Raw genomic sequence first — 22,663 nt, forward strand, 5'->3', positions numbered from 1 at the left:
TGGAAAAAGAAGTTCAATAATAACCTGCTTACCTCCATTAACATGGGAGAGACCCAGTTAAAACTAACTCCAGTGAGTAATCTTTTTAGTACAAGTATTTCCCATGCAATATTAGGGGCATGTACAAAAAAGGAAAAAAAAAATGTTGACCTGAAGTTCATATTCACAGGGCATCCTGTATTTTTCTAGCAGGTTGCCCCAAACAGGACTTCAGGGGCTCCTGTCCACTAAAAAATTATGACTCCCTCAAAAAGCCCCTGTGCTTTCCAAAACCCAGCTTTCTCACTAAGAGGACGACAAAAAGGTTCCACTCTGCACCTCCTGCCCCAGACACCCAGAGTGACCTTCCCAATCCACCCCTCCCTCTGCCCCCTCCAGTCTACCCTCTCCTGCCCTTTATACCCACTTGGAGAAATTCCACTGACACAAGGATACTCGGAGGGTTAATCCTTCTGATACCAAGTCACACTTTAACTCATTCCCACCAGGCCAAGGATTAAATGCTGTCCATGCAGGGGTGAGGGCTAGAGCAGACCCTGGAAACAGAGCCCCCCTCCCCAAGTGAGGAGAAGCTGCAAGGGAAAGGGAGGGACAGAGGCGAGAGAGAAGGAAGGAGGGGCGACCGGTCAGGCTGCTGTCCCCCTACAGAGCCAGCTCAGATTCAGCTCTAGGAGCAACTCAGCTGCGGAAGCAACGGCAGCCCTCGCCTCCCGTGGAAGACACAGGCAGACGGACACACAGACGGAGGCCCCAGGACTGGAAGTCCTCAGCCCCCAGCCGCTGGGCCGGGCCTGACCCCATGGCCTTCAACGACCTCCTGCTGCAGTTGGGGGGCGTTGGCCGCTTCCAGCAAATCCAGGTCACCCTGGTGGTCCTCCCCCTGCTCCTGATGGCCTCCCACAACACCCTGCAGAATTACACGGCTGCCATCCCCACCCACCACTGCCGCCCGCCTGCCGAAGCCAACCTCAGCGAGGACGGGGAGCTGGAGGCCTGGCTGCCCCTGGACAAGCAAGGGCGGCCAGAGCCCTGCCTTCGGTTCACCTCCCCCCAGCTGGGACCCCCCTTCCCCAATGGCACAGAGGTCAATGGCACGGGGGCTGTGGAACCCTGCACCGACGGCTGGATCTACGACAACAGCACCTTCCCTTCCACCATCGTGACAGAGGTGAGCACACCCGTGTACCCTCCACGCACCACCCAGACTCTGCCCCTCCCGGCAGGCAGGTACACACATGTACACAGGCATGCACGCAACAGAGCCCACACGCACAGGCCCACAGACATGCAGACTGTCAGACTCCCCAGACACCAAAAGGGAGAGGTGGGGGGAGGGGTTCAAGATGGGTGAAGAGCTGATGTGGGACTTGCCGTCAAAAAATGTCTCAGCTCCTGGAACCGGGAGGCAAAGAACAAGGGAAGTGAGCCGGGAGAAGGTGGCAGGCCCTGAAGGGCCAGCCTGAAGGAGGGCGAGGGACTGCCTGGAAGCCCAGGCCCTCTGTGGCCGACCCTTACCCTCCCCCCACAGTGGGACCTCGTGTGCGCTCACAGAGCCTTGCGCCAGCTGGCTCAGTCCCTGTACATGGTAGGGGTGCTGCTCGGGGCCATGGTGTTCGGGTACCTGGCAGACAGGTCAGTTCTGGGTGAAGTCCAGGCTCTGGGCTGGGGCTGGGGCTCCTGGGCGGGCCCAGGTGGGAGGTGGCATTCCCAGCTGGGCCTGGCTTGAGGGGCCTATCGCGCCAGCCTGACCCCAGGACAGGACCCCTCTCCTCGGCCGGCTCGGCTGCACCTCTGCGGGTCCCTGCTGCAGGTGTTCTCCTCACAGGCTGGGCCGCCGGAAGGTGCTGATCCTGAACTACCTGCAGACTGCTGTGTCAGGAACCTGTGCTGCCTTCGCTCCCAATTTCGCCCTCTACTGTGCCTTCCGGCTCCTCTCCGGCATGTCACTGGCTGGCATCGCCCTCAACTGCATGACACTGAGTGAGGGATGCCGGGAGGCAAGGCGGTTCCCTACCCCTCCCCTCTGGCCACCCAGCCCTGCAGCCCCTTCCCAGCCCCTTGGCATGGCCCCGCTCTGGCACCCTGCCTGCCCTCCGCCGGCCCTTTTTCTCTGGCTCTTGCTATCCCGGCCCCCCCTTAGACGCGGGATTATAAACCCCATGCTTAGGGCCAAGCAGACCCCACGAGTGGCTGATAGAGACAAGGGGCCTGGGAGAGCAGTGAGGACTGTGTCCAAAGGAGAGCCACACCATCAGAAGGCCTCAGCCATTCAGCTGCTCCAGCCAGGGGGGTCAGCGATGCCAGATCATCCCCCTCCCTTCATTAATATAAAATACCCAATACGTTATCTTGGCCACTGATTCTAGTGTAAATGAAAGGCACGTGATGGTCAGAGCACAGTCTGGGTGCAGATCAGATTATGCACCTCCGACAGGCTAAAGAGACTGGGCTGGGTCAAGGGGTTCCTTGGCTGGACTCAGGGGACCCCTCTCCATCTGTTTCTCAGAGGAACCTGAAGCTGGGAAGAAGAGAAAGGTTTTCCCCAAGATATCTCACACCCAGGAGGGAATCTAAGGGTCTAGAACCCTGACCAGGCCTGGACGAGAGCCAGAACAGGGTCCAGAGAAGTGACAGCCGCAACTGTAGTCATAGCAGGAGCCCCGAGGAATGAGTTGAGGGGCAGCAGAGAGGTGGTGCCATCCTGCCCCCCAGGATACAGAAAGGCCTGCATCCTCCGAGCTGCTCAGCCCGCTGAAGCCAGAAGGTGACCCAGGCACAGGGAGACCAGGGAGTGGCTGCTGTTGCGTATAGACTGAGTAGGCAGAAACGCTCAGCAGGGAAAGGGGGTCCAGGCTGTGACCACAGTGAGGGAAGAGCAAAAACACAGCAGGCACGTGAAGGAGACAGCTCCTGGGGCCTCCAAGCCACCTCCCCATTTTGATCGCTCGCTCCAGCCCTGTTTCCACCAAAAGTCCCCAGCCACAGCCCCCACCCCCACTTGATGCATCTTCTACCTTGGGAGAGACCGATGGTGGGATGGACAGACCCCTTACCCCCAACACCCGGGTCTCCACCTGCCTGACAGCCCTAGAAGTTGCACCCTCTCTTTCCAGACGTGGAGTGGATGCCCATCCACACCAGGGCTTGTGTGGGCACCCTGATAGGCTACGTCTACAGCCTGGGGCAGTTCCTCCTCGCGGGCGCAGCCTACGCCCTGCCCCACTGGCGCCACCTGCAGCTGCTGGTCTCCGTCCCTTTTTTTGTCTTCTTCATTTACTCCTGGTATGTGGGGCCCAGGGTGAGCCAAAGTGCCACAAGAGCCTGGGGGGCAAAGGATAAGGACAAGACCCCCCCCCAGATCCAAAGCAGGTCAAGCCCAGGGCAAAGGTTTAGTGTGCCAGACAGAGAACTGAGGTTTGCGTGCCCGGCCCTCCCTCTCCCAGCTCCCCCTGGGCCCCGGGCCTGGCGGCACTGCTGAGCTCCTAGATTGGGGGATGAGAATTCACCAAGCTGGGCACTGCTTTGAGAAAAGGATTTGGTAAAGCCCCTGGATCCCCAGCCTTAAGTAAATTCCCACTGCAGGCCCTGGAAAGCCCAGCCCCACACCCTGCCCAGCCAGCTGGCATAGAGGCTATGCCAACATGCACTCCCCACCCTGCTCCCAGGTTCTTCATCGAGTCGGCCCGCTGGTATTCCTCCTCCGGGAGGCTGGACCTCACCCTGCGGGCCCTGCAGAGAGTGGCCTGGATCAATGGGAAGCGGGATGAGGGGGCCAAGCTAAGTATGGAGGTGAGAACCCCAGTGTCACCCATGACGCCCTCCAGGGTTCCATCCACACACGCTGAGCCCAGATCCCAGAGGGCTTCCCTGCGCAAGGGGTCAGACCGGGAGGAGCTCCTGGCGAAGCCCAAGCCCTGAGCGCCGCCCATCCTGGCAGGTGCTCCGGGCCAGTCTGCAGAAGGAGCTGACGCTGAGCAAAGGCCAGGCCTCCGCCATGGAGCTGCTGCGTTGCCCCACGCTCCGCCGCCTCTTCCTCTGCCTCTCCATGCTGTGGTAGGCCCAGACAGACTGATGAACAGACAGACTGAGGGCCAAAAAGGCTGGTCGGGGACAGAGTGGATGCATGGGTGGAAGAAGCCAGGCGAGAGCGAGGAAACCCAGCACAGCTGCTCTGAGAGGCAGCACCGTACCCTCTGCCAAGCGGCATCCTGGAGAACCCAGGCCTCCACCTCTGTTCAGCTCCAGCCCCCGGGTCTCTCACTCTCTCCACCTTCTCCTCTTACTGACTGTTCCAGTATGGAAAGCTGACATCAGGAGGGGTGGGTGACCCCCAGTCCACAGAATGACAGAGGAAGACAGAGCAGTCTAACTTGCAAAACATTCGGAGACTTTCCTGGACCATGGTGCTGGCCAGAAACACAGGCCCAGATGATGAAGTGCCTACAGCTCGCTCTGAAAGCACACTTTGGCCAAAGCTGATAAGAGTCAACTGTGTTCCTTCCTCATGCTTCTGTGCTTCCCTCCCAGCCCCCTCCCCCAACAACCCAGGGCGGTTAAGAAAAGACTCAGCAAAAGGAACAAACCTACCAATGAATGCTTTGCTTCCAACCTGGGGTTTGCTCTAGGTTGTGAGTTCTGGCCACTAATCTGAGCTTTGTTGTGTGGGTTCTTGACACCTGAGGAATCCAGGTTCTTACCCCAGGACCATGGACAGATCCTGCGAGGCCAAGGCCTCCCACACTTTGCTCTGAAGATGTGCTCTGATACACCTGCCTTCCCGCAGTCCAGTACCATAGATATGATACACATTAAAACTACGTAAATCCTGCTTAGCAACTATGTGAAAATTCCTTTATCCACTGGGGACCTTATCGCACAACTGAGGGATTTAGGACGTTGGATATTAAAACTGCATACTAAGTGTCTAGAGAAGAATTAACCAAGGCAGATTCCAGATCCTTAAGGAAAGCACCCAGTGCAACTCACCCCTAATTGTAACAGTACCCCCCACTCAAGACTTTCTGACAAGGCCCATGCCCTTTTTCTCTTCCCACTAGGTTTGCCACTAGCTTTGCCTATTATGGACTGGTCATGGACCTGCAGGGCTTCGGGGTCAGCATCTACCTGATCCAGGTGATCTTCGGTGCTGTGGATCTGCCTGCCAAGCTCGTGGGCTTCCTTGTCATCAATTCTCTGGGCCGCCGGCCCGCCCAGATGGCCTCCCTGCTGCTGGCCGGCATCTGCATCCTGGTCAACGCGGTGGTCCCCCAGGGTGAGCACCATGGACACCTTGGTCTCTCATCCTAGGTCCTACCCCCGATGTGACCTAATTTCCCAGAAGGAAGGGGAACATTTGCTCCCACCCCACCCCCAAAGCTCCTGCTGATCCCTTTCCTTTCTCTCTAGATCAGTCCATTGTCCGAACCTCCCTGGCTGTGCTGGGGAAGGGCTGCCTGGCTGCCTCCTTCAATTGCATCTTCCTGTACACTGGGGAGCTGTACCCCACAATGATCCGGTGAGTAGAAGCCCAATGTGAGGAGGGTTGTGGGGCAAGACATTCCCCCACACAAAGGGCAGATTCCGGAGCATGATCCAGTGATGCCCCCAGGTCCCCTCTCAGGACCCATCAAAGGCAGGTGTGTGGTAGCCACTCAGTAATACTTTGCGGCCTGGTTACCACAGATGTGGCTGCCTGCTAAGATCTTACCTGACCCAAGGAGCTCTCAAAAGGATCCACCACTGGGCCAGAGTAGGGAGCCGAGACCCATCTCAGCAGCATGAGTTCAAGCTTCCCCGTGATCTCCAAAGCACCAGTTTGTTTCCGCCAAATCTAAATTGCATCTATCAAGCAAGTGGTATACCCAGAACCAAAGACCACAGCATGGACATCATTCCTATCACAAAAGACACACTCAATATTGGTGGCTCTTAGAGTAAGCTGTTGGAATAAACACAGCACTGCTTTTTCAAGCGCCAAGACAGGGAGAGGAAGTATTTTCCCATTAAGAAACAAAAAAACGTGTCTGTTTTAAATATGGGATACAAAATTCTCAGCAGTTCTCAAGGAAATGTCACCCTACCTGAGACAGCTGGTGTAACAGTCCTGAGGGCTGACAGTTACTTTCTGGGGCCCTCACCGGGCACAGACCATAAAGCTCTCACTATGTGCAAGACACTGTGACAAGTGTCTTGTAATTTGTTACAAATATTAACTCTGGGTCCTCACAACAAGTTTCTGAGCTAGATACTATAGTTAGTCCCACTTTGCAAATGCGAAAGCTGAATCATAGAGAGGTTTAGTGCCTTGCCCAAGGTCACACAGCTCATATAAGAGGAGCCCTGGATTTGAACACTTGGCCTCCTGAGTCACTGGTTTTTTTCTTTTGTTTAAAGATTTATTTATGCATACAAGAACTGAGTTGAGGGCAGAGGTGTGGGTGGGGATGGGAGGGCTGAGAAGACTCACCAGAGACAGAGTGGAGGGCAGAACAGGCGGGACTACTCAAACACACTGCTGAGGGGAGCAGCAGGGAGACAGTAGATGTCGCTCACCCTGAGGGTCAGCCCCTTGGCCAGGGAGCAAACTCAGCAGTGGCTGGCAGTAGCTTAATGGCGCTGAGACTTTAACCCCTGTGTCACCAGGGAGGCCCCGAAGTCGCTGTTTTTAACCTCTGCTTTCATAGAAAATGCTCTTAAAAGCAGCTTCACCCCCCTTCCCCTGGGAATACTAGTCCAACCCTTCTGTGTGAGGTTGGAGTGACTGTAATTCCAAATCCCCCAGTGGCCTGAGCACGAGTCACCTCACCCACTGTATATTTGATAGCTGAGGAGAGTGAGGCCCAGCCAAGAAAGGGTCTTGGTCAAGGTCACATAGAAAGTCAAGAGCTGAAGCAAAATTCAGTCTCCCGACTCTCCAGTCAGAGATAAAGAGGGGTGTTATCATCTCCCCCTTTTCGCAGACTCAAGTACAGACTCCAGGCAGAGTGGTAAAGAGACGTGTCCATGTTCTCAGCCAGTAAACTGTGGCATCAGGGTTAGAATGTGGATAATCTGACTTCAAAACTGTTCCTACCTGTTTGTTTTTAATTCTCCAAAGAAAGTTCCAACAGCTTTGCTAATCAAATGGGAAATGCACGGGTTGGGGGTCATCGGGAGCTGGACTTGAGCTGCCCTGGCCTCAAGGGCACCAGCACTTGGCACTCACTGACGCCCCTTGGCGCCCACAGGCAGACCGGCCTGGGCATGGGCAGCACCATGGCCCGCGTGGGCAGCATCGTGAGCCCGCTGGTGAGCATGACTGCCGAGCTGTACCCCTCCATACCTCTCTTTATCTACGGCGCTGTCCCCGTGGCGGCCAGTGCGGCCACTGCCCTCCTGCCAGAGTCCCTGGGCCAGCCACTTCCGGACACAGTGCAGGACCTGGAGAACAGGTGCGTCCCCATCAGAGAGGAGCAGGGCTTAGCCCGAGGGCTGCATCCAGGCTGGGGTGGCCTTGAGACTCCAACCCAGCCGCCTCCTCCAGCCCACAGCTCCCTGTCCATTTCCCACACTGCCCAGGAGTACTTGAGTCCTTCCAGGGCACCCAGTTCGTGGGAGGGGGCGGTTTGGGGGGCTGGTCACTCCCTGAGTGGAGCCTGCAGCTCCCAGCCCTGCCTGGGGGTTGCACACCCAAAGCACCGTTCTCCTGCTCCCCACACCCACCCCACCCCCAGGAGAAGAGGGAAACGGAAACCACAGCAGCAAGAGCAGCAGAAGCAGATGGTCCCACTCCAGGCCTCTGCAAGAGAGAAGAACAGACTCTGAGCACGGAGGAGCTTCCAGAGTCCTAAAGAGAGAAAGGCCTGCAGGCCCTGGGCCACCCACACAGGGAGGGGGAGGGGAACAGAGGCCCAAGTGTTGCTGCGGTTCAGGGAGCTCCCCCAGGAGCACATCATTAAAGGTTTGTCTTCTCACTCTGCCTCCCTGTCTCAGAGGCACCAGACACACACCAGCCACCTTCTGGCACAAAGATCCGGCAGTCCAGTCCCTGCCCTGGGCCCCAGGGCAGGGACAAACAAGTGGAGACTCCCCTCTGCCCTCTTTCCCACTCCTTCTTTCTTCCCTCTGCCCTCCCCCCTTCTCTGACCCATTCAAATATTTCTGGGAGCCTAAGTACCCTCCCCTTCCCCCTGTCAGGTAACTGACAAGGACTGAAAGGAACTCAGCCAAGCTGAGGCTTTGGTCCAGGCTCCCACCTGCTGCTGCAGAGATGGGAACCTCTGGCAGCTAAGGGGGAGGAAAGGGACAATGACTCCTGTCACATCAGGTACTAGACCGGCCCTCTCCCTATGTTCCAGCCATCTCAAAACCAGTTGCCACTTCCAGCTCTGGGGCCGGAGGTCAGCCCCTTAGCTCCCCAGTCCCTCCTGAGAAGGACTTGTTGCTCTGCCTGCCGTGGGCCGGGAGAGGGGGTGGGAGGGCACCCAGCACCCAGATCGGCAGGCATGAATGCTTATTTATGCCAGCGACTGTCCCGAGCCCTTGATGCTCATTTATCCTCTCGGTGACTTTCTACAGATATGTGTGGCTCCGTAAATTGTTCAGATTCACACAGTGAGTAAACTGTGATGTCAGGCTTAGGATGTAGATAATCTGGCTCAGAATGTGAGTGCCTGACCTGTCCATAACCCTAGGCTGGGAGCACAGACTTTGGCGCTCTGTTGCTTCTTGTCTCCTCCCTGCAGCACTGAAGAGAGAGAGAGAGAGAGAGAGAGAGAGAGAGAGGAAAGGGGGTGGAGGGAAGGTGGGAGCAAAAGGAATCGTGGGGGGAACCAAGGAAACGCTGGGGTGGGAGCAGTTTGGGGGCAGCGGTCAGGAGACAGCCAAGATAGCCAAATCATCCATGTGGGCAGGACAGCTTGCCTGCCGGAAGCCTGGGCACAAGAAAACAGCCCTATTAGCACCGACAGGTGGCAGGAGCAAGGAAGCCAGTCTGCCCACGACCCCAAACAAGCTTCCTCACTCATGCTTATCTGCTGGCACACTGGCTTCCCAGCCCTTCGTGCCCTGGGGACAGTACTCACACACACACACACACACACATTGGGATGTTGGGACCTGAGCTACATCAGGGCAACCTGGAAAGGGGAAGTGGCCTGAAGCTCCCCTGAAAAAAACCCTGGAAGATGTCAGGGTTTCCTGGACAAATTAGGCAGAGCTGAATCACCCTAACTGTCCCTCCTTGGAACATCTGGGTCCATGGTGTTCCCCCAAGTTTCCCAAGAGCTTTTTGGTCCTAATAGGACCAGAAAGATGCCCAAGGGCCATGAACCCCCCACATCTGCCTCTATTTCTCTGGCAGCACTGCCTTCATGGCTGATGTGGTGGTGCCATCCCCAGCCTTGGGCAGAGAGACAGGCTGGGACTGGGCAGCAGGACACTTGTCCTAGCCCGGGACAGCAGTTCTGGGGGCCCTACACCAACCTTAAAACCCCACTAGCAAGGCTGCCATGCCCCGGCTCCCCCAGGGTCTCTGTCTCTGGGCTTAGATCTCCTGGTGTCTGTATCTGTCTCCACCAGAACCTGCCTGTTCCAACCAACACCCCCAACTGGTAGCTCAGGCAACTCACTGCCACAAACAATCCATTTCCCCACTCCCGGGCTGGGGTGCACCCACTCACCTGGTGCCCCTGACCAAATGGCTCTCCCTTCCTCCACTTTTAAGGTAACGGATGACTTCTGGCTTTGTCTCCCTAAAGAGTCTGCCCTGGAACACCAGTTCATAGCCCATCCTGTCCCAGGGCCCTGAGCCCAAGTTCTGACCCTGCCATGCCCCCCTCAGTGGCCTCAGTTTTGGCCACAAGGTAGGCAGGGCCTGTGCGGGCATTCTTAGCCTTCCCCACCTGCATTTCCAACCACCACCTGGCCAGGAAGGCACACAGGAGGCTCTTCCACAGCATGGCCATGTAGAGCTCATCAGAACCCCCTCTCCCCCTTGACCCCCCAGGTTCCACCTCTACCATCCAGATGTCAGCTCCTCCCTCAGGCTCTTCTCAGGAGCTTCTCTTAAAAAGAAGATGCCCAGTTAAGTGTCCATTTCATCTGGTAGGCTGAATCATGGACTCCAAAGATGCCCCTGTCCCAGCCTCTTGCCTCTTTGAGGAGACAGAGCTTCAATTTCCCTTGAGAAATAACAAGAAGGAGGGTGACTGAGTACAGGCAAGATGTATATTTAACTTTTTTTTTTAAGATTTTATTTATTTATTCATATAGAACTGGTACAGGCCAGAGATGTGGAGGGTGAGAGGATTCACCAGAGACAGAGCGGGGAGCAGAACAGGCAGATCGACAAGGTACACTGCTGAGGGGAGCAGCGGGCAGGTCAGGAGAGGTCTGCCACGCCATGTGGTCACCTCCGGGGCAGGCGGGAATCAAACTCATGAGGAAGTGGCTTTTAGATTCTCAGTGCGGTGCTTTAACCCGCTGTGCCACCAGGGAGGGCCTATATTTAACTTTTTATAAAATAATCAATTTTCTTAAAATTAGGCGTGGGATAAGAGAGCTCCAGTTGTTCCCCTCTTGGGCAACACTTGGCCTGATCAAAACTTTACATGTTAGGGGCCTCCCTAGTGGCACAGGGGTTGAGTCTCAGCACTATCAAACTATAAGCAGTCACTGCAGCACAAGTTCAGTCCCTGGCCAGGGAGTTGGCCCATGTGCTCAACTCTCCTGTCTCTCCCCCTCAGCAGTGTGTTTCAGTCCATCTGCCTGTTCTGCTCCCCACTTTGTCTCTGGGGAATCCTCGCACCCTCTGCACCTCTGGCCTGCACCCCAGTTCCAATTCTTGCAGAAAGCCATGACCAGAGAGACGCTGTCCCAGAGTTTAATTTTCTACCTTGGGCACCTCAGGGTGAAGAGGTGGATGAGGAAGGGATAAAGGAGATGTGTGGGTGAGGGAGCAGGAGCTTCTGGGCACTGAGTCCTAGAGACAAGTACAGTTGCCTGACTTCAGCTGGAAACAGCTTTCAGCAGCAGCTCAGCCAGGAAATGGAGATCAGCCAAGGAATTAAGATGGAAGAGAACAGGTGATAGGGGTCCTTTCATCTCTAAAGGCTTCACTTCCCTCCCCAAGACCCCTGCCCCCGGGCCTCCCGCCATTTGTAGAGGTGGCTGCTGAATTTAGTGCTGAATTTCGTGCTTTGTACCTGTCACGTTAACATCTGATCTGGGCAATGCCCTCTGGATTGCAAGGAAGAAATTTCTCTCCAATGGGTCATGAGGGGAAGGGGTTATTACTGCAAGACAGAGATATCAGGGTGTCCAGGGACCGGACATGAGGACCAGGAGCACACAGAAATGTCTGCTCCTCAAAGATTTACGTACACATGAAAAACAAGAAGTTGCAAGTCGTACAAACCCTCCATGGTATGAGCTGTTTTTGCAAGGGCAAGTGCCTAGTGTAGACCGAGCAGGGAGATTCTGTTAATTCATCTCACAGTGAACACATTTTCTAATCTCAGCGAACATTGCGCGTTCAATGGCCAGTTCCTAACTTGGACGTGCCATCACTGGTCTGCAGACAGAGCTGGTTCTCTTTGCACCTCTCCTACTTCTTCCCTCTTTCCATGTCCAATTGCTTCCCACCCTTCCCTTCCCCAGTTCCTGCCTGTAAAATACTGAAGGCACTCACCCACATGCATCTCCACAGTCGTATTCCACTCACCTATCTCCATTAAAGTACTGTCAAAATTAATTCCCATTCTGACACAGCCACAGAATCTCTTTCAAATAAACGCTGTATCAGACAACACACAGAATTACAGAATAGCAGTTATTTGAATAAAACAGCAATAAAGTCCCTTGCTCTTTGGAAAAAGTATTCAAATGCCAGCATTCCAATTTTTACATCATGGGGTATCTGTATCCTGGGAATACTAACAAATCCCACAGTAATAATTAAATTGACAAATATGGATTTCTTTCTCACCAACAAGATTATCATGTAACTTCACTTGAAGGATGAATTCATTGAGCAAATATTAAAACATCTTACAATTCACACATTTTCTAATCTCGGGTCATTCCAGCCCCTATCCTCTTTTTTGCTCTTGTCAAAAGAAATGACAGTTAAAAATCCATTCAAAAGTGTACCCAAATAAAAGCTCTTAATTGTAAAGGAAATGCCACTTCTATTTATCATTTCAATTTTGGCACATCTGACAGCAGAACAATTTTTCTGCAAGTTAAAAAACAGTTTACACACACACACACCTAAAGTGAGATATTTTTCTTATAGTCACTAAAAAGAGCAACAACATTTGATCAGTGGTAGTATCCAGTTGCTATTTATTTTAAAGTTACAAATAACCACAACCTTCTCAGAAGTAAAGGGAAACTGAGGCAGGAAGAGGGGGAATAAGGTCTTAGGGTTCAGTTCCTTTTTTAAAAAACATTTATTTATTTATGCATACAAGAGCTGGGGTGCAGGCCAGAAATGTGGGGAAGGTGTGAGAGGATTCACCAGAGACAGAGTGTGGAGCAGGACAGGCGGATCGACTGAAAGACGCTGCTGAAGGGAGCAGTGGAGAGACAGGAGAGGCCTGCTGTGCCATGTCCGCTCCCGGGCTGGAAACCAAACTCGTGCTGCAGTGGCTGCAGATAGTGTCATAGCGCTGAGACTTAACCCCATGTGCCACCAGGGAGGCCCCTAGGTACAGTTCTATACGAAAAGAGGATCTATGCGAACCAGAGCCAGACAGTAGGAGCTACCAAGGGCCGAGCAAGTGTGGCCAGGGCCTGGGGTAAGGGCTCCCCCACCTCTTCCCCAGGCCAAGCAAGATGCTGCAGGGTTGCCAGCGCCCTGTTTCCTGAATGAAAGTGAATCGAGCAAGTGAGCAGGAGTAGCTGTAGGCAGACCTAAGGATGTTGGAGAGAAACCAGGAATATGAATTCTGGGATCAGAGACTGCACCCCATCCCTTTCTCTGCCTGCATACTGAAACGTCCACCCTTGCTTTACACCCTGAGGGTCTGGGGTGCAGAGTGAGACTGCACTCAGAAGAGTACCCCTCTTGCTCAAATGTGAGGATTCACCTCCACTGAGAAGTGACCTGCCCCCACATACACAATCCTCGCACAGTCCCCACAGTCCCCCGGAGCGCTGCCCAGCTTGCTCGCCAGGCCCACTCATGCCAGCCCGCCTGGATTTGTCCCCAGCCTGGGTTTGTCCCCAGCCTGGGTTTGTCCCCAGCCTGGCTGGCACAGCTTATGTCCTGCCTCACTAGTGCCACCTGCAGTTACTGGTCTCTCTGCCAGGTGCACAGAATCTGAGGTCAGAGAAGAGGGGTCACCTTAAGTCATAGTCTGGCCAAGCATCTCCTGGGGTGCCCTGTATCCCTTTGTATCTAATCAGATCAAAGCAAAAGGAACCAATGTCCAGTCCAATAGGCGGGGAAGACCAGCACCCAGACAGGGCAGGGCAGGACTTGGTCTAGGTTTCCTGAGAGCGGAAATCCTTGGAATAGAACCCAGGCCTGCCTCAGCCCAGAATCCTTTCCTCCCCTCCAGGGAGCCGCCATGCTGTGCTCTGCACCATTCTCAGGTAAGAACAACTCTCTCCACTGACACAGGCTGGAGTCATGCTCACCCTTACTTCCCACCCACAGGTTCTTTGTTGAAAACATAGTACTCCTGGGGGAGACTGGCTCTCACAGCAAAGGGCCTACAGAGCACTCTCTGCAAATTAGTAAGAAGCAAGAAGAGGAAGCCATATTGAATATGGAGACCCCGAGGCTTTCTGTGGCATTCCACCAGGGGTTTGTCCACCCCACCCTCACCTGAGAACTGAGGATAGCTAGTGTTTCCCAGGGCCTAGGGGAGGTTTCTAGAGAACCTAGGTCCTGAGCTCAGATAATCCAAATTTGTGAATATTAGGCAGTAGGAAAAACAAACAAAAAATGTTTTGTGATTTCATAAACTTGTATTCCAGAAATAACCATCTTTAACATAGTAGTATCTGCCCTCCCAAATAAGTTTAACTGTGTTCATATACAAGAAATTCACAGCAGGGCCCTCCCTGTGACACAACAGGTTAAAACACAGCATTATGAAGTTATACATAGCCACTGTAGCACGAGTTCGATCCCTGGTCAGGGAGGTGGCCTACATGGCACAGCAGACCTCCCTTGACCTGCCTGCTGCTCCCCTCAGCGTGTATTTCAGTCAATCAACCTGTTTTGTTCCCCACTTTGTCTCTGGTGAATCCTCTCACCATTTGGCTTATACGCCAGTTCTTGCAAGTATAAATAAGTAAAACTTTAAAAAATTTCACAGCAACCCACATTCCATGTAGTTACAAAATGTAATCATAAACCTCCTCAGATTCTAGATGTTTCTCATGAACATCTCTCCATATCAGTCAGTGGAGACTTCAGCAGTGGACCCTGGATTCCCAGACTCACCCCTCCAGGTGGACTCTATTGCCTCTGAGCATGACTAAGGGATGCGAGAGCGATGAAGGCAGAGAGCGCCACTGCGACTGGTCACTCAAGTCAGCCCATGAAAAGCACCAGAACAATGGGACTGTGCCTGTCACCAGCCCAGAGCATCTCCACGGTCGTCTCCCCAAGGGTCTCTATGCACTGAGGTGTAGACAGGTGGGCACTTCACAGCCACGTGGTTTGTTTAGCTGGTTGCTCCCAGGCCCACAGCAGAAATAAAGGGCAGATTCTACAAGTTCTGGGCCACTCAACTCCTCTACTACATTATTTTACTCCTGTCCTCACCAAACTGACCTCAGACTCTCGGTCTCATTTCCCTTTGCTCCCAGACACAGACACCTACACATCTGGGTCACTGACGTGTCTCCAAGCATCACGCTCCCAGGTTAGTGTTGCTGCTGTTGATGGAGGTGATTATGTTCAGCTGTTGGTACTGACCGGACGCATTCCCTCACAAACAGTAACTCATCACACACAAAAACTCCTTTTTTGGCCAGCACTGGTGGTGCCCACAGAGGTTCTCTCCAGACACTTTGAATCGCAGAGATGACAGCCGTGAGTCTCCCCATGCAGTGTCTGATATTAGGACAGATCACTGGGCCAGAGTATGAAAATATGTAAGATCTTTCATAGATATTCCCTACCTTTGCTCCAGGGGAGCAATATCATACAAAAGTATATAATATCATACTTTTGTAATAACATACAAAAGTACACTAACCAAATAGTCTTGTTCTGAGGAGAAGAAAAAACACTGTCATGTTAAACATATTTTCATATGGTTTTGATCTACTTATATTTTTTTTTCTGAATTTCCTATTCATATCACTTGCCCTTCTTTTTCCTTTATATGGACATATAATTACACGGAGGAATTACACTGAACATACTAACCTTTCATTCTGTCTGATCAATATTCTATGCACTTTAAAATACTTTAAAAAGTATCACTTATTAAAATAAAGGCCTTTCATTGCTTGATATAATCATTGATCCTTTTTTTATTCACCTCAGGTCTTATTTAGAAAGGCCTTCTTCTATTCCACAGCAAAAAACTATCCACCTAGACTTTCTTCAAGCAAGGCCATTTTTGTTTGATTTTTAATAGTCTGTCACAATCCAACAGAAATTTTGTTGAACAGAAGGTAGAGAGTTAAGTTTGTTCCCCCTACATGAGTTAATTGTCCCAAATCTGTTGAACAAATAGTCCAACCTTTCCTGCTGATATGAGACCCCACCCTCATCACATAAGCGTGTTTCTGGGACTGTTTGGTCTCATGGATTCATCTGCCTGGTGCCAACTCTATTCTGTTTAATTCTTACAGGGTGGGCAGGACACAGAGATTCATTGCATCTCCAAAGAGCAAAGCCACCCCACAAAATATTCTTAAACATTAATTTCATGTATTTCATGGGGAGGGAAAAAAGATGCTTCCATCACATTCTACACAGCAAAACACATTCACAGTTAAAGAGATGTTAACAGTTAAACATCTAAAGTTAAACATCTTTTCTCCCTCAAACCCACCTTCTGTAGCAGTCACTGATTCTTTCCTATCTCCTGCTTCGTCCTCCACATAACCTCTATAATCTCTTCCTCATAATTCATCTCTGGCTGTAAATTTGCATATATCACTCAACAAAGCAAAACTCCTGTCATTAAATGAATCCTTCTTTCTTAGATTTCATCCGTTGCTACTTGAGCATCCCTAGAGGAAAGAGTCTCTCACACCCCCTCCCAGTACAATCAATGGGATTGTAAGCAGCTCTCTCAGGGCAGGTATGAGGCCGTGGGGAGAAGAGAACCTATTGCATCTGAGGCAAGTGCTATCCTCACCTCACCTAGTCCCACCATGCACCACACACACACACACACAAACACACACGTGCATGCATGCCTTCCTTGGCTGTCCTCTCAAGGGACATTCAGAGGCTTTCATGAGCTGGCTCCTGCCAGGTTTCTTGTGCACACTGCCCAGGCCATGACCCTGTGGGATCTGGCCATAAGCCTCACCTTCTAGAAACCTGGTCTGTTAGCTGTCGATTGGGTGGGGTAACTGTGTGTAAAACCCTCAAGGCAGGAAAGTGCTGGCATGTTCCAGGGGCAGCAAGGCTGGTGTGGCTGCAGCAGGGCAGTCAACCAATAAGCCAAGATGGGAACCAAGGTCTAGGCCCTCCCGACCTGGCACTTATCCCCAAGACTTCAGGTTCTACCCTAAGAAAACTGAGAGGTTGTTGGTAGAGCATTTTGAACAGAGCAGAGACACTATCTGACTTGCATATCCAAAGAAATCCTCTGAATGCTGCATTGAGAACAGACAGGGTAGAAACAGGGACACCAAGGCCCTCCCTAGTGGTGTAGTGGGTTTAAGTGCAGCACTAAGAAGCTAACCACACTATTTCAGCACGTGTTCGATCCCCAGCCAGGAAGGTGACCCATAAGGTGTGGCAGACCTCTCCTGACCCGCCTGCTGCTCTCCTCAGCAGTGCACTTCATCAATCTGTCTATTCTGTTCCCCACTCTGTCTCTGGAGAATCCTCTCACCTCCCCTGCACCTCTGGCCTGTACCCCAGTTCTATATGAACAAATAAATCTTTTTAAAAAAAGAAAGAAAGAAACAGGGATATCAGAGTGCAGGCAGTGATCCAGGTGAGAGAGAATATTGGTCAAGCCCACAGTAGCTGCACATTAACATATAACTAAGGCAGAGATGCACATCTAACATATACCTAAGGATTTTCCATGAATGAGCTTTGGTATGGGAGAGAAAGAATGAATCAGGGGTGACTTCGAGGCTTGGGGTCTGAGTTACTGGAAGGACAAAGTTGCAATCTACTGAGTTAAACCAGGCTGCAAACAGAGCAAGTTTGGGGCTGGGGTGAGTCGTGTCTGAGAGGATTCTAGATATCACAGTGGAGCCGGCAGGCAATTGTAGCGCCAGCCACAGTCCTCCCCTGAGCTGTGCACAGCTCCAGCTCTCTGCATGCCCTGATTCATAAACCTTCTAATCCAATGACACAGAGCTATTTGAGCCCCATTGTATAGATGAGGGAACGCTGGCTACACAAGTGTTGTGTGGCTAGAGATGTGGAATCGGGGGTGTGGGGGACCTGAGGTCATCTAGGGAGTGGACATGAAGTCCAAGGCTTGAGCCCAGGCACTCCAAAGCTTAAGAGTAGGAAGGCAAAATACAGGCGGAGAAAGCACTGGAAACTGCATGTTGAGGTCACAACAGGAGACAAACTTGGTTCGGGCCCCATCACGAATGGTTGTAGAGTCGTTGGCAAGTCGCAGGACTCAGCTTGCACACCTGTGACATGCCTCTTATCCCCCATGAGTGGTCTTTGCCCCAGCCTCACCCCATGACCAACTGCTGAGTCAGGTTTCCCATCCTCACCCCTCCCCATCTCCTCCTGACACCGTCCCTACCCACACCCTCTACACTTACCTCACAAGAACATTCCAGTTCACAATTTATATTTGGCCTGCAAGGGGTTTCCTCATTGTCACCCAGACATACGCTGGGGGAGGGATACTTGTAAACAGTTATCATCTGTACTGAGGGGTCACCCCTACCTGGTCGATATGCTTAACCACTCTCCTCAAACACAAACACCAAGAGGGCTTCAGTGTAGCTGGGGGAAGGGAAGTTAACCCCCTGCTAGCCCTCTAGAACCCGGAAACTCTGAAACTGCTTTGGGAAGCTGGGCGCCATTGAAGGAAGTGGGACTAGGACTGAGATCTAGGGACCAAGGCCCAGCTGTCTGCAGCCAACGGTCGGGAGACCTAAGGTTGAGGGGTGAGGGCAGAAGGTTGAGGTTGGACCCAGGAAACTTGGTGCTGAGATTTGGAATTAAGAGGCGCCACATCCCGGGACTATGGGTAGAACAGCCTAGGTGACACCCCTTGGATACTCGGGGGACAAAAAGGATGAAGAAGGCTTTCCCTGGTGGCACAGCGGGTTAAAGCACAGCACTAAGAAGCTGAAGTCACTTCAGCATGAGTTCGATCCCCACCCCAGAGGTGATCCACGTGGCGTGGCAGACCTCTCCTGACCCACCTGCTGTTCCCCTCAGCAGTGTACTTTGTTAGTCATACTGTTCTGCTCTCTGCTCTGTCTCTGGTGAATCCTCTCACTGCCCCTGCACCTCTGGCTTGTATCCCAGTTCTGTGTGCATAATTATACAAATAAAGTTTAAAAAAAAAAAGGATGAAAAAGAGGACAATTGGCCTGAAGTCTGAACCCTTTAGGGCTGAGTCAGGGCACAAAGAAGAGAACAGAGCAAGGAGTCCAGAGGTAGAAGGATCAGTAAAAGGCTGGGGCCAGGGAAGGGAGTCCTAGAAGCATGCAGATGCCCAAAACCATTGTGTGCTGTTGCTGGAAGGTTCTAGAAGAGCTGGACCAGAGTAATGCGAATATATTCCTCAGATGCCAATCTTGAAATGGTCTAAGTAGAAAAGATTCCATAGCAAAACAAGTTTGAGAAACACTCCCTGTCTCTCAGACATTCTTAGAGCACATTTGCTATTAATAAGCTCCTGCAGTCTAGAAAGACTCATTAACTTCTCTTTTTATCATGGAGACCTTTTTTTCTTATCACTTACACCTGCATAGTAGATAGACATTAAGAAACAGTAAGCCAGCCCGATCTCCCGTATTACTTACAAGACACCAAAGGCCTGAAGAGGGGTGTGACCTCCCCAATATTTCACTCGGGAGAAGCAGAACCCCAGGTACCCCATCTACACTGAACATCACAGCTGGGAGAGTCCTTTGGACCATCTAGGGCATCCTCACCCCATTCATAGATGGTAGACTGAGGCTGGGAGACAGGCACCACTCCCTCTCTCCCACAAGGTTCTAGACTGGACCCCGACTTGACTTAACCAATCTGGTGCCCCAACATAGAGCATAACCTGGGCAACCAGATCATCTCCCCAACTTCCGTGGGCCTGCCTCTACCTTTCTCACCTTTTTCCAGTCTCAGGTAATGTCTGGGCTCTGTTCTGCCATGGCGCCTTTCCCAAGAATACCTTGTCTCTGCAGCTAGCTCATCAAGCCCCTGGCTGCAGGCTCTAGCGCCTCCTGTCCCCTTCCTGGTGCCACAGGCATGCCCAGGCTGTCCCTGACCGTGGGCCCATCATCCATTTGGAGGACAGAAGATGTGCTGCAGGCGGCACTGGTGGTTTCTAAACAGTGGCTACAGGTTGAACAATCTGGAGGCCGATCCCTGGAATGCAGAGCAAGGGAACAAAAGGTCCCAGTGAGGAGCGCCGAGCTGGGGCTGGGCTTTAATCCATGTGTTCAGGAGAAAGGTTCACACGCTTGGAGAGCAACAGAGAGACACAAACACACTCCAGACGTAGGCAGCTTGAGGCCCAAGCAGGGCAGCTCCCAGCCGCCCCAGACCAGATGGACCCAGCCTGGCTTCCTGCCCCTCAGACATTGCCTCCTCTTTCTGTCAGGGGTGCACTTCAGGAAGGGCTTCCTTCCCCTGAGAAGCCCCCACCTCCAGGGCTGTCATGCGGTCAGTCCCTTCCTCTCTGAGACCCCCGTCAACCCTGGGAAGGAGAAGGGCTGGTCCCCTTCGCAGTCCCCAACTGGGCACAGTCCCTTCCCTAGCTGTGCAGTTACTGACAACCCCCCCCAGTGGGCCCCAGAAAGGCAGCTCTAGCCAGCCAGGCTCCTCAGCTCCTCCTCCCAGGCCTGGGCTGGAGCTCCAGCCCTAACTCAATTGTGCCCGTTAATCACAGCTTGTGTAAACAGGCCACCTCCAGGTCTGAGAAAACTCATCCATCCCTGCCCCGGTCAGGACTCCTTCAGAGCTGAAGCTGGCAGGAAGCGCCAAGTGGGGAGGGGAGACCCAGGGTCACATCAGGCGGATGGACTGTCCTAGCCCAGGGGTGGGGGAGGGTGGGGAGAAGGAGACACGCCAGCCCAGCCTCGGGTCTGAGGGGCCCTAGGATAGAGGAACTAGCACTGTTGGGAGTCCACTGGCCTAGCTCTGGCACGGACTATGCATGGCTGTGCAACCTGGGACCGACCGTGGAACCGCTCTGTACCTCAGTTTCCTCATCTAGAAAATGTGGGTAAGAATTCTACCTCCTTTGCCAAGCTACTACAAATAAAACAGTTAAAAACATAAAATATCAAGAACAGTGCCCAAATGTAGTTGTTGCGTCCATGTGACGGCAGCAGGAAGATCCGGGGACCGTCTCAGTGAGTTCAGGACAGACCCTCCCTCTTACAAACATGTCCCAGAGATCCCCAAGCTGGGGCCCTAACCACTACTGTAAAGGAGAGGAGAGGCCAGATAACCTGCACCTCGGTTCGTTCTGAAAATGGAGCGTAACAATGGCCCCCCCTAAAATTCCCCCATACACACACACACACACACGGACTGTTACTGGGATGAATGAAAAAAAGCACAAAAATCGCTTTTGAAAGCAGTGGGAGGCAGGAAGCCCTCCAGGAGGGCAGCCATCTCCGCATCTCCGGTCACATTCTCAGTTGGATCTACACTATCCTTTACCAACCCCTGCCAACGAGAGGGCTGCACTGAGGGCACACAGGAGCGGGCGCTCCTGCTCCTCTCCTACCTGGGAAACGGCCCTGGGCACCAGGCACCCAGCCCCTCCCTACGCCTCCCCGGGCACGGAGCTGGGCTGGCCGCTAGGGGGCGGGCGGGAGCAGGGGGCCGTGGATACCGCCGGGCGAGCTGGCAGTAAGCACCCAGGCTGGGTTAGGAGGCTCTCCACCGCAGCTAGGGAAGGCAAGGGGCAAGCCCAGCACACTGACTCATGGCACCTGCCCAAGTCTGGCTGAGAAGTGGGTAGGAGAACCTGGAGTTGAAGCTCCATTCACCCAGCTCCACTTCTCGCCTTGGGGGCCCTTGAACTTTTATCTCCCCCTTCCCTTGACTGGTGAGGACTAGTGAGTTTTATGAGGAAAGGAAGCAAATTTAGCCCTGTGGGTGCAGGGGACCCTGAAACCAGTCCTGTCTCACCCTGGTAGGTGTCTGGGGGCCGGGGACCCAGCTGTGTAGAGTTGGAGGCAGATCTGGGCTCGGACCCCAAGTTCCTGCCCAAAGCTACCCCACTTTTCTCCAGCTCTCCTAGTCCAGCCTAGTGCTGGGCGAGGACGCACTTATCAAGTGGCAGGAGACTTGAGTGGACCTGATGTCCACTAATGAGACGAAGCAAAGATTATTTCAAGCAGTTTCTAGCCATAGAGATGTAAGCAGGAAACACCGTGTCTGTACCACAGGGCAAAGTGCTCCTGCCCGCCACCTGGCACACCCACAAAGCGTCTACCAAGTGACCTGCCCTCCACAGTCCTCACTAGCAGGATGGAAGACAGCTGAAGAGCCTAACTTACCGCTGTCATGGGCCACCAAGAATCTGAGAGGCATCTCAGAGGCATTGTCTAGGTTCCCAGCCCAAACCCAGCATCCTGTTAACACAACTGAGCAGCGACGAGGACCAGGGAGCACTCCGCCCAGGTCCGGGCCTGCCAGGAGCTGGGCTCTGACCACCCCAACCCACTAGTTCTTGGGGAGCTGCCCATCAGGCTTGGGGGTGGAGGGGCAACCAGAGATGAAGTCCACAGTGCGTGGAGTGGGATTATGGCTACTGGCCCAAGCTTCAGAACTGGACTCAAACCCGATTTCCTGTCCCAGATGATGCCTTCGTTGTGGTCACTTTCGCCCCGCTGGGACAAGTCCCAGACCCTTTCTTAGGCCTGCCCTGGATTTGGTTTCTGCATTTAAAGTTGGGAATCAGCCCCTCCCAAATCCCCCAGCTGCGGCACTAAGGGAAGCCGGGAGGCTGGGAGCCCAAAGCAGAGGGGACAAGGAGAAGTGCTGCTCTGTCCCCTGGGCTCCCAACGGAAGTCACCTCCCAGCGAGTGAGACCCCACCCCCTTCTGCTTCTGGAGAGCACTGAGCAGCCAGCTGGTCCCCTAGGCCTGGTGGGGAGAGGAGGACCACCCACACCTGTGCCCTGCCATGACACAGAAGCAGCACTGGCATGTGGCAAGCCTTGTGTGGGTCTGAACTTGTCACAGCCGTGAAAGGTGGGAGGGGCTTCGGAGCTCACAGCATTGGGGCTCACGCCCTGCCCCCAACCACCTCCAACCAAAAGTCCCCACCTTTAAAAAAAAATCCTGCCACACAGGTGCCAGCAGC

At 53.2% G+C, this 22,663-nt stretch overlaps 1 protein-coding gene across 2 annotated transcripts; it reads left to right on the forward strand.

Moving 5' to 3' along the window:
* Positions 1 to 472: 472 nt before the first annotated feature.
* Positions 473 to 7,923, forward strand: SLC22A6 (solute carrier family 22 (organic anion transporter), member 6). 2 transcript variants are annotated; one of them, XM_012725049.1, is made up of 10 exons: positions 473 to 1,168; positions 1,529 to 1,632; positions 1,826 to 1,980; positions 3,114 to 3,282; positions 3,666 to 3,789; positions 3,938 to 4,053; positions 5,058 to 5,272; positions 5,407 to 5,515; positions 7,227 to 7,430; positions 7,713 to 7,923. In XM_012725049.1, the coding sequence occupies exons 1-10, from the start codon at positions 800 to 802 to the stop codon at positions 7,801 to 7,803; spliced, it is 1,656 nt and encodes a 551-aa protein (XP_012580503.1). In that variant the 5' UTR covers positions 473 to 799; the 3' UTR covers positions 7,804 to 7,923. The 2 variants fall into 2 exon arrangements, with proteins under 2 accessions (XP_012580503.1, XP_012580502.1); XM_012725048.1 differs by having other exon boundaries at positions 684 to 1,168; positions 1,811 to 1,980.
* The last annotated feature ends 14,740 nt before the right edge of the window (positions 7,924 to 22,663 follow it).

Source organism: Condylura cristata, unplaced genomic scaffold (assembly GCF_000260355.1).
Source record: "Condylura cristata isolate star-nosed mole 26May11 unplaced genomic scaffold, ConCri1.0 scaffold00015, whole genome shotgun sequence".
Classification (NCBI taxonomy): domain Eukaryota; kingdom Metazoa; phylum Chordata; class Mammalia; order Eulipotyphla; family Talpidae; genus Condylura; species Condylura cristata.